General features: G+C 33.0%; 2 protein-coding genes across 3 annotated transcripts in view; one reads left to right on the top strand and one right to left on the bottom strand.

The window, feature by feature from the left end:
• LOC110381716 (uncharacterized) overlaps window positions 1-14,171 on the top strand; it is a 124,710-nt gene that overhangs the window by 38,423 nt on the left and 72,116 nt on the right. The window lies entirely within an intron of this gene.
• LOC110381721 (lysozyme) overlaps window positions 1,658-14,171 on the bottom strand; it is a 37,537-nt gene continuing 25,023 nt past the window's right edge. Inside the window, exons 4-6 of one of the 2 annotated variants that reach the window (XM_049849971.2) lie at window positions 3,131-3,202; window positions 2,993-3,056; window positions 1,658-1,846 (exon numbers count right to left, since the gene is read on the bottom strand). In XM_049849971.2, coding sequence (XP_049705928.1) covers window positions 1,713-1,846; window positions 2,993-3,056; window positions 3,131-3,202 — 270 coding nt within the window. In that variant the 3' untranslated portion in view covers window positions 1,658-1,712. The remainder of the gene's footprint in view (window positions 1,847-2,992; window positions 3,057-3,130; window positions 3,203-14,171) is intronic. The other variant, XM_021342108.3, reaches the window with a different exon arrangement.

Below are 14,171 nucleotides of genomic sequence, written 5' to 3'. Positions count from 1 at the left end.
TTTTAGTGAAAAAGTTTTTATAGAAGGATTATTACACAATATTTTCCTTAACCGACGAGAAAGTATTTTCAGATACCTACTACCATTTAACTGAGTATTAGTGATAGATACCTACTGTAGGTATTTCTGTTGATCGTGGTGCGTAATAAAATAAAATCTTTTTTTTTTTGAGAATTCATGAAAACCTTTATAATCTAGAAGTACATACTCCAGCGTTTGTTTTATCTAAATTTTCTATGCAGGTCAATACCTATCACATAGGTCAAAACCTATGTGATTCATTTTTGAACTATTGACTGATTCGATACTGTTTGTAATTTTATTTTTACTTGCATAGAATATTTTCGCTGATTTCGGTGAAATCTAAAAATATAGATTTGAATATATTTTTCACAGTGAACAAAATACAACGAAACAAATAGTTGCTTTAATATCGAGACCAACAAATAAAAATCGCCGCATCAGATATCAATGGAATTAAAAAAATACAGAAAAATAAAATATTGCACTGCCTAAACTTGGTACTCTAAATATTATTTTTAAAATCATTTGATTTAGTTATAAAATAATATAATTTATTTTAAACGCCTGCCGAATTTTGTATAGCAAATTACCTACACACGAGGGTTATTTGAACAAAGTTTTAGTTAGGCGTTACTTGTGTTTAAGCAGTTTAGGAAAGGAATGAGAAGAAAATATACATACGATAACCAGTATAGCTAGCAGTTAAACATTTTCGTACCCAGAGTTTAGGTTTTTACTTATAATGCTATGGTTTAAGTAGGTAAGTATTATGTAGGTGCGTTGGTGCGGTACAGTAGCGGTGAACCGTTTCTGATATAAAATAGCTCCTGATTATACCCAGTTTATATATAATTCAAGCATCCTGATTAATAATTCAAGACTAGTAGAATATAGGTTTCATGTATTTTTTTTCTTTATAGAGGCTTTTTTTTGAAATTTTGATGTATTTTATTCAAAACCCACATTATCATATTAAAATAAAACTCAAGTTTTATGCGAAATTAGAATAACCTTTATTACTGCAAACGATACTTCAGTATAAATATAGAAAACTTCAGGCGTATCTTAGTCTAATTTACATAAATACATAATTTTATTAAAATGCAAAGTTATATTCAGTAATTTCGGGTTTACGAGTATTAGGTTTAGTAATTGATGAAACTTATAAGGTTACCACAATGCTAATTAATGCAAATATTATGAACTCATCTCTCAAGTAAAATGGTTGACGACTTACTCTAAAAGTAAAATTATTTTTTTTTGTCTCATTAAAGCGAAGAGTAACATTTGAATTTGAAAGAAACAGTATGTTTATAACCTTTGGTTAAGCATCAAAATACAACCAATTTTAGATGAATGGGCCTACCATTAGTAACAATTTCTGAGTGTCTTTCAATTTCATGTTAGCATATTTTTTCTCCGCTGTTTTAAACTAACAGTACATATATAATTAAAAGTATATTATCTCATCGCTTTAATAAAAAGTTCTTAACAATAATATAAAAAACAAATCAACTACCGAGCACTTTTCCGGCCTATTCTTATTTCAAAGTTTAGTAAAATGCTACTGGTCGAAAAAAAAAAAAACTGCCATCAATTGACTAAAATACACTACTCTAATGAAAACTTATAAACTAAAGAACACGCGGGTAAAAGGACCAATTGGTCCTGATGCTAGGATCTGGTCCTTAACATCTTGACAAATCAGGAAGGCTGTTCTCCTTGCAATAAGAGAAGGAGGTCGGCCAAGCCTTGAAGCCGACGCGGTCATAGATACGCTTGGCGCATCGGACGTCATCTGCCAAGTCCTCGTTCAGGAGATCTGAAACATAATAGGTTTTAGCTGTTTATCGAAGAACCAAAAATGTTAATAGATGAGATAGACATTGCAAGTATTATTAGGTCATATCATCTCACTTCACTGGGCTTTTTGACGTTGAGCGTTTTTTTTTTCTAATCTACACTGAATGTTATTCTAGCAGGGAAGAAAGATTAGAGAAAACAATGGTTTTACTGTTAAGAATTTTTGACATTGTTATGTATTTGCGCGGTAAACAGGGAACAACGCAGTACGTCAATTAAACACGCTAGTCTATTGTACACTAATTTTATTTGTAAAAAGGCGGGAACGCGCGGGACGCAGCCCGCGCACGATGTACCAACATCACGGCGCGCATTCGGCGCCAGGTTTACCAACCTAACAGACATCAAAGTCAAGACAGAGATACATAGAGATGCATATCGTAATCGATAGCACGCAAGTCTTATAGAATAGCGTATAATTTTTCCAACAACTAGTCAGAAATTAGAACTTAAAAATCTACATATTCCAACCAGCAGATTGAAAGACCATTGATGGTATAACCAGTAATATACAACATATTTTAAAACAAAATATCATGCATTTAAATATACATTGAATTAATTTTGTTACAATACTGGCACATTATCCATTACCCGTTTGAAATAAGTGCAGATTATAATTTAAATAATTGTATGCATGCGGGAATTTGAAACTGGCTTTTCCACAATGAATTTTCATCGTGAAAAACTTAATTGACGTTAAATCAATAACATCGACAGCAGAAGCTTTTTTTAAATAAACTAAACTTTAAATCATTTTGCATCTGCAAAAATATTATACTCAGATATTGGTTCTCTAACGTAAAAACAGAATATTGGCTGTCTAGAAATATTTTTGGCTGAAATGGAATAAACCTAATTTAAAAAACTCAGATTGAATCAAAAAGTTTTTATTTGAAATATAAAATGGACACAAAGTTGCGAAGTTTTTATAATATGATAAAGAATATTGAATTTGGAATAAGGCAACCTTCCACTCAGCCAATGGGAGCGATAGACTTGCATCTGAATTTACCTACATATACTTCTGCCTAGTCTTTGAAAAGAAATGGCTGCCATAAACGAAAAGTCTGGAAAAACATAAAATAAAATGAGACTTTCATACCTTCACACTTAATGTTGCAATGTCCCCCTTTCCTGCCCTTCTTGCACCAATCCTTGTTATTGATCTGCGAAAACAGTTACTATTAATGATATCATAGTATAATCTGTGAGGTGCGGTCTTTGGGTAAAAGTAAGCTACCTTCTCTGTGCCCGGGGCTGTTGCAAGAGGCCAGAAAGCAACGATTTCGGGAAGATTGGCAGCAACTGATACCTGAAAGTATCATTCATAGTATTATTCCGCGATTAATAACTGCCAAGATTTCAAGCTTACTTCGGGGTACCGGAGAAGGTAACTTGAGGTGTTTTGTATAGAAAACTGGTTGCAAAACTAAAGGTACCAACTTTCTGATTGGCTTACGACCGTTTCCAACATTCTATCTGTCTGTTCTTAAGCTTACTAGGGATAGAATTTTGACGTTTGCCCCATACAAGTAATGTCAAACTCCTATCGCTAGAAAGAAAATCCATAGATCCATAGATTAAATATTGGGATGGCCGTTACGGAGAAAATGGTACTTTTGTATATGCGTCTGGTAATGTAGACGCCTCGTTAATACAAATGATGTGATTAATATTACGCATTGGTATTGGATATTAGTAATTATTGCATAATAGGAGTAAGCTTATTGGGGATGTAATTAGTAACTAACGTAATTACTAGTACATATACCAATCTGAGTACCTAGTTATGAAATTAAAGCTGCTTTATACAAAATTTTATATAAATAGCTTTAGCTGTGAAAATTTAACAAATAAACACGCAGATTTATCGGCAATATTTTCTCATTTTGTGTACATTTTGTAGTGTAAGCTAGCATCGTAATAGTCTATAATTTTCTATGACAGGGGTTATAGGGAACCTCATAACCATGACACCATCGCCCACAGCCAATCAACAGCCCGCAAATAAGTAGCGAAATGGATAATATCGCCGGCGGCCACCGCTGTCAATATCGACACTAGTGCTTACCAGCCCGGGAATTATTCCGGGATTGGGATTTTCGGTGTGTCCCGGAATTCATAAGAAGTGGTTTAGGTGTTAATAAGTCTTTGGAAGTTTGTCATTTTACCTGTGTTTGTAGATTACACGGATATTCAATGAAAATTGATACCTATGGAAAAGGCTAAATAAAATCCTAGTTTTGAATGACACGTTTAACATTCAAGTGTATTAAATTAATTTCTATATTTTGTTTAAATATTTTTTGATGTGTTTTATTAAATTCGGAGTACTTCAAAAACATTTGCATTTTACTTATCAAAATAAAAATAGAACCTATTATATTATTTGGAAAAGTTTCTCGTCAAACGTTTATTTTTGGCTTTATTTAATTAAACCTTATACTTAATTAAAACGCGAGCATTGTTAAAATAAACTTTGTTTTTTAATTAATTTATTCTCAAAGGTAGGTAAAAACGTTTAGTTTGTAGTTTTAATAAAGCGTTTGAATAAATATAATTAAGTTAATAAAGTATTACAGCGACCAAAAATTGGCTTTGTTATGAAGTTTTATAAACCGTAATTGTTTAGTTGAGAAAAAGGGTTAGGTATATTTTATTGAAGGGCAAGTTGCGAGTCAAGTAGGTTCATAATGTAAGACTGATTTTTGGTTTTCTTAAAATATCAAATACTTATTCTTCTGTTCTTGCTCCCGCTACAGTTAGATTGCCTTCACATAATGTTATTGTACTGTTTTTTGTATAGAATGCACACACTGACTCGTTTATTTAAAATTGTCTGCATTATTATAATAATAATGCCATATGAATGATGAAATGGGTCATACAATATAAAAAATCAGTTCGAATAAATGATTTTATTATTTTCAAGTTTATTTTATAAAAAAATATTAAACATATATTTCAAATTTAATACAACTTAACAAATATTGTATTTCATTAAAATAGTGTAGTAAAACGTTAAAATGATACATACAAAATCCACCACAAAATTCGTAGAAAAAGACAAAAAAATCCACCAACATTTTCAGACAGTTCTGTCACCAATCCCCGACAGTCCGGGATCCCGCGAAAATAGTTCTGTTTCCCATCACTGTTGCCTCAAATAAATAAGCGAATTAATTAAAAACGTGTTTGCTGACAAAATACAGGACTCTGTGGGCATGCCGTGTCGTTGCGAAAATTTGCATTTACATGGCTCGCTTTATGGATAAACGCGTAAAGGATTTTTGGGCAGGACATGACGCGAATACGGATTTGTTAATTGCGAATCAAAATGGGGATGCTTTTTTTGGTGCTTACGTTTTCATTTTGCACTAATGTACTTATCGTGCGTTTAGTAAGGAGTTTGGTGTTGTTTTGGAATGTTTTAGAAGATTTTGGGGATATATTCTGGAGAAAATTGAACCAACATTTCTTAGGTAAAGTTAGTGATCAAAGTTCTTGTATGAATCTCAATTTATTATTTTTTTATATACCTACATTTTTATTACGTTATTAATGTAACTTTGTCTGTTTATCATTAGGTATTAAAACACGTGGAAAAACACACGAATTTGATGAATGTGTGTTCTATAAAGTTATTGTGAAAGTTAGTTGTTTCAAATTCTCTCGACACGCATGTAAATTAATTAACATTGACAGCCGCACGTTCGATGCACCCACGCTTAGCATTTTTATTTTACATACATGTTCTTTTAACGGTACAAATGTACCAATACAATAACTTTGAATGTACATATGTGTACAAATATTTTTAACAGTAAAGCGATAAGTGGACATTGATGACGAATTCATGAATTGAATGTTTGTACAGTAAAATTGATGCTATTGACAACTTTTAGAGTTTATTTGCATTGACAGTTTTGACAGTAAATATTACTTTGTGGGTATAACACCTAAAAAGGAATGTGCATTAGAGCTCTTCTTTAAAAGTTATAAGTACATACTTATTGGAATAAAATAAACAAAAACTTTCTGAGATCCAAAAATTTCAATATACCTACTTAGCTTTCGCCATATTTTTGACAATCTAGATATACCTAGTAAAGGAGGTATTCAAGATCTGATAAGACTAAAATATATTCGTGCATCGGAAGGCAACCGCACCTTTGCCGCTTCGCAACCACAACACGTCCAATTTAAAACAACGTTATTTATACCTATTATTTTAATAATTATCATGAATATGATACTACAAAATGCGCTTTTGAAAGTACATTAATCATAAAGTCCATATACTTAATGAGTTATTCAATATACAAGGACCATCCAGGCGATAATTACTTTAATGGTAGTAAAATATTCTTTAAAGTCAAACTTATGTCACTGCGGATAATTTAATTACAATTTAATGATTTAAAACCCTATAATGAGGATCGTATTTTGTTGATGATGAAGTATGTTTCGATGGCATGAGTTGAAAAAGCCGTTTATGTAGCATGAAATGTCAGAAGTAAATTTTTTTGATCCTTTGAATCTACGCCTAAGTATAAAGTAGATAGAATAAAAAGAGAATAGCTATTTGAATAATTAAAGTGCTAATATTACATTTGAACTAGGCAAAAATATTTCAACATAACCATAGATTTCTAATTAGATATTGCGACATAACTTTAGTTAAATATTTATCGGTAAATTAATTAAAGGTACAGAATGATAAGATTACTTATCTACAATTTGCAATATTATATTCTCACTGGATCCGAATACGACGGCCTTATTTGCGTATAAAATTTCTCTAAAAATAAAATTAATATTATTTCTTGGATTTACTGTATTTCTTGCGTAACATCAGAATTTTAATTTAGCAGTATTAAATTTCCATTGACAGTGTATAATATTGTTTTGATCGCGATATAATTTGAGCATTTCATTCAGTGATTTATTTATCACTGTACCGTATTGAGCTGTGAAATTAAATTTCAATGGTTTTCACATTATTTTATTCATTTTTATACATAAACTATGTAATTGTGCGTATTTTTCTAGAATTCGTGGAAAAATAATGTCAAAACTATACCATGGAATCAGTATAATTCGTTTTATTATTTTTTTCTATAGAGCATAAATCACTTCATACCGATGGATATCCGCAACTCCGCAAAGGTCCAGTTGAAAACCAGCGTCAGATACTAGCTGTTTGACATAATGCTGAACTGGACCTATTTGACGCAACCTTTTGTTCTTTTATTTTGTTTTTTTTTTTGTTGTTTCTATGTGTATGTATGGTTTGTGTCAATAAATAAGTTTTCTTTCTTTCTTTCTTCTTTCTAGGTATGAAGTAATTGTGAAGTTTTCTTCTCACTATTGATGGAAAACAGCTGAAATGTGTGATTGTCGTTTATTTCACAGCATAGTTGAGATATCAGAAACATCACAAAACGGTTAAAAAGAAACTTGACCCATATTTTTTAGCCTGGATTCCCACAACCCAGCATAGACAAAGTACCTGGTAGGAACTATCAAGTTTGTAATAAAACCGGCAGTGTATTCACAAGTTAGTGGCTAACATCATTAGTACATTTAACACCGCCTCACCTGAGTAATCGGATTTGTAGTTCGGTCTTGTGTCAGCTTAAGCAATTGGCGGTCCTTCAATCAATCACAACTGTGACGCAACGCCATGGTTACTGGAGTTAGTCCTATTTCTCGGAATTTGGTATTCGGGTGTACCTTGTTACAAATTAAAAGATTGTTTCTAACCATAGTTATGTGATTAATTTGTGGCTTAGAAGAAGTCATATCTAATATCAGTTACTGAAAATATCTTTCTCTTAGGTAGGTACTAAGAAAGCCAATTTTGCCGAAAAATGTTTCTTAATCTCCTGGCCATTCACAGATTTGATACTAGCTTTCACCCATCCTCTGAGGGAACTATATCACACATCTGTTACCTATTTCAAAGTATGTATCTAAAAGTTATAGTTCTACCAAGTGCTACCGAAAACCGTTCTGTCATTTGTGTATGAAGAGGTACCTAACAAGCAATACAATAAAATTTTTCGCCTTTAAATATTAGTAACCGTTTTTTTATCTAACAGTTAGTTAAGAGTTAACCTGCAAACAAGACGGTAACAATTTAAAACGAAACATCTTTGATATCCGACAGTTCAGAAATTGCGATTGAATCGCAGCGATGCGTCGCATTACGTAGTCGCGACGATCTTGTTATACCCCGGGAACATTGTGACGTCGACGGGAATCAAGTGTCGAATAAACGTCATCTTCCCAGCACTATCTGCATAATCTGTCGGCATTAATTTGGCGAAAGGTGGTTTTGGTCTGAATAATGTTGGATAGTGAGTTTTCTTTATTTTGGAGAATGTAGTTATTGATAGGGTCCGTTTTTTTTATGAGTGTGTCGTTTCATACACATTCTTGTGGCTTCAAAAAATTTTTTTTGTGTCAATGTACCTATGTTGATAGGGCAATTTTATGAAGTTTAAGGAAATCAATGTTCATTACGTTCAAGTATCCAGTAGTCAAGTACCCCGGGAACATTGTGACGTCGACGGGAATCAAGTGTCGAATAAACGTCATCTTCCCAGCACTATCTGCATAATCTGTCGGCATTAATTTGGTGAAAGGTGGTTTTGGTGTGAATATTGTTGGATAGGTGAGGTTTCTTTATTTTGGAGAACGTGGTTATTGATATGATAGGGTCCGCTTTTATATGAGTATGGCTGAGTGTAAGAGTGATTATTCTGATGGCATTAAAAAAATATGTTTTTCATATCAATGTAAATATGTTAATTTCTTAAAATTTAAGGAAATCTACGATCAAATGTCCAGCATACTTTTTCCCCACTTTATCAAGCATTTTTCATTTTACCTATTTAAGTAGTAAATAAATGAAATAAAATATGATTTAGATTATCTCTTCAAATTACATACAGATCAGATGACAAAGGTACAGTTCATCATTTTTAGGAGTTCTAAAGTCTAAACTAAGCCGAAGCCCGCAGTAGTTTTAATAATTTAGTAGGCAAGATACAATACAATATTACACACATACATACAAATCTCAACATTACCAATAGGTATTATAATACTCCGCTATATATATTAAGAACTCGTAGATTTTACAACCACCCCAGTTCGGCATCAAACCGCGCCCCCGACATTTTAATACGCGTTTTATAACCGATCACGAATATACCCGTATCGACGTATAACTTTTGAAGTTATTACAATTTAGAGACGTGAATGTTAAAATATCGACGAACGGTTCCAGCGAATATTTTTGAAGTTTCATATTGGTTGTGGAATTGTTTGAAAAATGCTTTTATGTTATTTTCTACGGTTTATTTATTTCTCTTTTATAATCAAATGCTAAGTTTAAAGTTTTTTTTTTGTCTGTTAGTTTGCTTGTCCCCTAAAAATATGCAACAAACGAATATGAAGTTTTCGCAACTATAATTAATTAGTGAATTAGTTTTAGATTTTGGGTGAAAAAAGTTACATTATAGGGACGCGGGGAAAAGTTCCTCTGAATCGCGGATGAAATCGCAGAGAACGGCTATTTACAACTTCGAATTAAACCACTTAATAAGCAAAATAAATTACTTACTAACTTACCCTACAACTATCATTTTACCACAGAAACGAAATTTTCTATTACAGAAGGTGCGTCAAGCCTTTTTATATGCTTGGAGCGGGAGATTCACTCGTTTAATGCTCCGCAAATCCTTTGGCCCACCAATGCATCTTACACGTCAATCCTAGAGATTGCATTTTCTATAAAGATATATCGATAACTAGGTGCTACACTCGCGGTTACATCTGCATACTATGTGGACCTGGGTAACTGTTCTTTCTAAATAACTGAATCGAAAGTGGTTCAGCTAATTTTGCGGTGAAAGGGTTGAAGAAAGACAGTTTCTTTTCTACACTTAGAGTATTTCTTGATAATCCCTTAAATTATAAAAGCTTCATTTAAAGCGTCACAAAAATTCCTTAAAACTTTACAGTTTCAACTACATATATGTCTCATAGGAATATGTTCAGCTATTTGGACAGATAGATACACACTGATTTACTCAATTATTATATTAGTATATATAATGCGACATAATTATAAGTGCAGATGCACGTAACGCGGCGCTGGAAGGTGCAATTTGCATTGTCGCCTCAGTGCTCGTTACCGCGGGCCGCGACGGGATCAATTCAGATCTATTCCTCTATCGAGGTGTAGGGGATTAGGGATGGCGTTTGATTTAATTATGAGAATTATCGATAGTTTTTGGATTAGAAAGTAAAAATGTATGCAATGTAAACAAACTGCATCGTTGCAGAATAACAGGTAGCATATCAGCAACTACACAAATATTGTGATTGTATAAAAATGTCGTGTTGCCCAGTGTTAATACAAATATTATTTAGTTTGAAGCAACGCCACATTTTTCAGATAAATCATGTTTGTATCTAATTTCTCCTTTAAATTCTTTTCTATGACCCAAAACAAATAATCTAATACAAAGTGAACAATTCATGATAAACAGTATCTGCCTTACTACAAAAAGTTAAACATCTGTTGAACAATAGTCTAAAAATAGTTAGGCTGTAAAATGGACCTTATTTCAACGTAATAATCTGTCATTTTTTAGACAAGGGTTCAACAGACGTTTAAAAGTTTTCGTGGCACGACGGTATTCGTTTAAATTCCAGTCAGCTCTAACAAAATCTATCGATACATCTTCATACCGCTACTCACCCACATCCCTATCAAGGAGCTTTCCACTCTGCAAATCGAAGCTCCCATTGAAATCAGGCGCTCAGTAAATAACGTCTAGCAAACTAATACTTTCTCCTGAGATAGCTAATCTCAAGCCTCTGTCAATTGAGAAGCATCTTGCATAGGTGCTCTATATTTATTCTGAGTAAACGATCCCCTATGTACCATCGAATGATTTTATCAGAACCCTATTTGTTTTTCCCAAAGACTGATTGAAGATCGAACGTTCGCAATTCGAGTGTTTGTCTTTAATTCGAAAGGAGATTGAGTCTTTTTGATGTTTTTTTTGTAGATTAATGTGTTGCTTTTAATGTTGGTCTTTAGAATGTAAATTGATTTAATTTTATGCTTTTTAAAGAAAAATATAAAGTGTAGGTAGATACTTTAACATCCAATTTCAATTACCAATTAATTTGTTGTTTTGTGATTAGAGATTGAAGCTAATGCTAAACTCAATCTCTATCCAAAACAACTGATCGATTGGGTATAGAATTCCGCAATAAGTCGATTGCAAGTGTTTACTAAATCAGGAAGTACGTTAGCGAAAAGACCTTAAACAATTGAATAAAGCTAAAACACTTGGTCGTTTCATCCGCATTCCTACAACAGTGACATTATCACTCAACCTCTGTAGATAACACAGCTCAATCCCGTAGAATTGCGTTAAGTTTAACTCAAAGGACCATAATTTCGCACGTTTGCGGCAAGCTTTGTGCCTAGCGGCCGCGGGACGGTGTGTAGTGATGTGAGTAGTGCGGGATATTGCAGGAACGGGATTTGAAAGCCCGGGATATGTTATGGATAGTAGTATGTTATCCTTTGAAGATGCGTTCGGTATGCTGTTGTTTGTGTTTACAGATGATGGTCCTAATTCCATGCGACGCGCTGTGTGGAAAATCTAATACTGTGTTGCAAGTGGGTTATGCTATGCTGTTTTGTTGGTAGATAGATGTATGTTTCAAGTAACTATGTAGGATGCTCATATCGCTTGTCTTATCTCTGTTAGAAGCATTTTATTTTAACAATGAAAAGACAGGACAGAATTCTGACAGCGTTGTTAGATTAGTTGCTTATTTCTTGCAGTATTATGTGACTTCAAAGAAACAGTACAGACATTATTAGATTGAGGTAAGTGTAGGTATTGTGTAGAACTTTAAATAAGGAATCAATACTTAAGCTACTACTGTCTACTGGACCGAGCCGATCTCAAAAACATCAAGTGATTTGAAAAAGTCTTTCAAAATTAGACTAGCTGGTTTAAATCGCATAGATGCGAGCGAATCCGTGGGCGGAACATTCAAATAAACATATAAAGAAAAAAAAATCACTCGGTTCTATTACAAAACTTTCTTCCACATCACTAAGCAGGATATCCCGGGCCAAGTAGCAGCCCTAGTGTCCTACTTCTATCTAAATTAACACGAGCAGGAGTGTGTCTGTCTGTGATACAGCTTATCCGGCCCACTTGTGATTGCAACGTAATCGTTCGGATGTAGGCCGGTAGGTATGGTTTACACCGTCTTTTTCCAATAGGTCATAATAAAATAGGTACTGACTTTTTGGTCGATTTAAAGTTTTTTTCATAAAGTATGGGACTGAAGTTGGAAATCTGTAAAAATATCGCATTCATGAAGTGGTATCCATTATGAATTGCGCTCAGTGTAACATTCGAATGAAACGTGCGCAAAATAGAACCACAATAAAATTTGATTAATTAACAAAAACCAAATTGATTTTAAAGTAAATAGGTAGATATTTTCATAATTAACTATAAAGCCCTAAAGCAAAATTTAGATAAAATTAAACACGTTAATAAGGACTATATCTGTTTCTATTCTTTTTTTATTGCTCGTTGCTTATTATATAAAAAAAAACTTGCCCATACTTTTTATCGTAAGACATAAGTTGCAATTTTCAATATGAATGAAGCCACGTACAATAGCTAGTTCAGAGCATTTCACAGCAAACCTCTTAAACTCCAGTTTGAAAGTTCCATCTATTAAAATTTCATGGGTCCTTATTTCACAGTTTCTGATCAGATCGTAATAATATATTTTATTACACGAACGTGTTACTGCTGTGTTACTGCGACAGAATACTGCTGGCAAGAATTTATTTATTTGTTCATGATATTCTTCTATTCTTTGAGAAAAATATGGTTTATTGATAGGATATTTTGGTTTTTAAGAAATAGTTTGAGAGAAAATTTGAATATGTGTTAAGTACCTATGCATATCAGACTAAGAAATTTTATTGCAGTGATTTAATTGTGGTTTAAATACAGAAAGGAAATATTTTCAATTGACTAATGATGCTTTAAATGCAATTTTTTTATCCCCAGAAAGCTTTAAAAGCTTCAGAAATTCTCGCGTGATAATTTACACGTCAAAAATTCCACTGTCTAAAATATCGTCACTAGTAATTTTATTATGACTTACTAACTAAACTTATTATCCAAAGCTACAAAGCCTAATTGGTCATACTATAAACAGCTTATATAACGCTGTCACCCAACTTACCCATACCAAAGGACGACAAAATCACGTACACTCCGCAACTAATGCCAGAACGCTCATTAGTCTGCAAAATCATGTAGACTGATCTACACATTTCAAATTCAAGTTTTGGACTATCCGTTAGATTGGCATAATGTACGAATAATGTCCAAAGCGACTGATTAGTGTGAGTGATCATGCAAATATGCGTTGGACGACTAATTGTAATGTAGATTTATGAATGGGGATGCCAGATTTCTGTGGTACACTGATTTGTACTCACTGGTTGTTGTCGGTGTTTGTGGTGGAAAGTGACTCTAAATGTGAACGAACTATTATAGTAAAGGTACTTAATGTACGATTTTTATACGCAATACAATGTAACTCCGGATTTGTTGGTACTTGTCAAAATGTTACGGAGCTTTAGAGTGAAAACTTCGGAAGTGTTAAAAACCTTTTCAGGAGAAAGTAATTGGATGTGGTATTTTAGGAACTCAATAAAATTGAGCGAAATTCACAAATTCCTACTAGATTTAAGATTAACACGTACCTACTTAGACTTGTTATGTGATAACCAAGTTCGTAACAATTTCAAAGAAAAAAAACTAACAGAAAACTACTTTTCTAATCCTGAAAATTAAGTACAGTTCCTAAGGGACCGTGGATCAAAACCGCGCGAGAGACGTTTGTCTAACACAAGAGTCTTATCACTAGTTATTGAAATCATGTTTAGGGAGCATTGACTTACAATTTCAATATTTCTTGTCAAATTCAGTCTAATAGGAAACGTCAACATGAAAAGAATGTTGATGTATCCAAGGATAATGTAATTTTGTATACATTTTTCCGCGGGCGGTTAACCCTTCTAACTCTGGATAGCTGGGTTGTCTTAAATTAAAATTGACAGATAATGTCAATTGCATAACTTCCGAGATTAGTAACATTATATTGTGTTTATATAATAACATATACACAGACAGAATATTGTT

This window comes from Helicoverpa armigera, chromosome 24 (assembly GCF_030705265.1).
Source record: "Helicoverpa armigera isolate CAAS_96S chromosome 24, ASM3070526v1, whole genome shotgun sequence".
Taxonomy (NCBI): domain Eukaryota; kingdom Metazoa; phylum Arthropoda; class Insecta; order Lepidoptera; family Noctuidae; genus Helicoverpa; species Helicoverpa armigera.
This window is presented reverse-complemented; position numbering and strand designations above follow the sequence as displayed.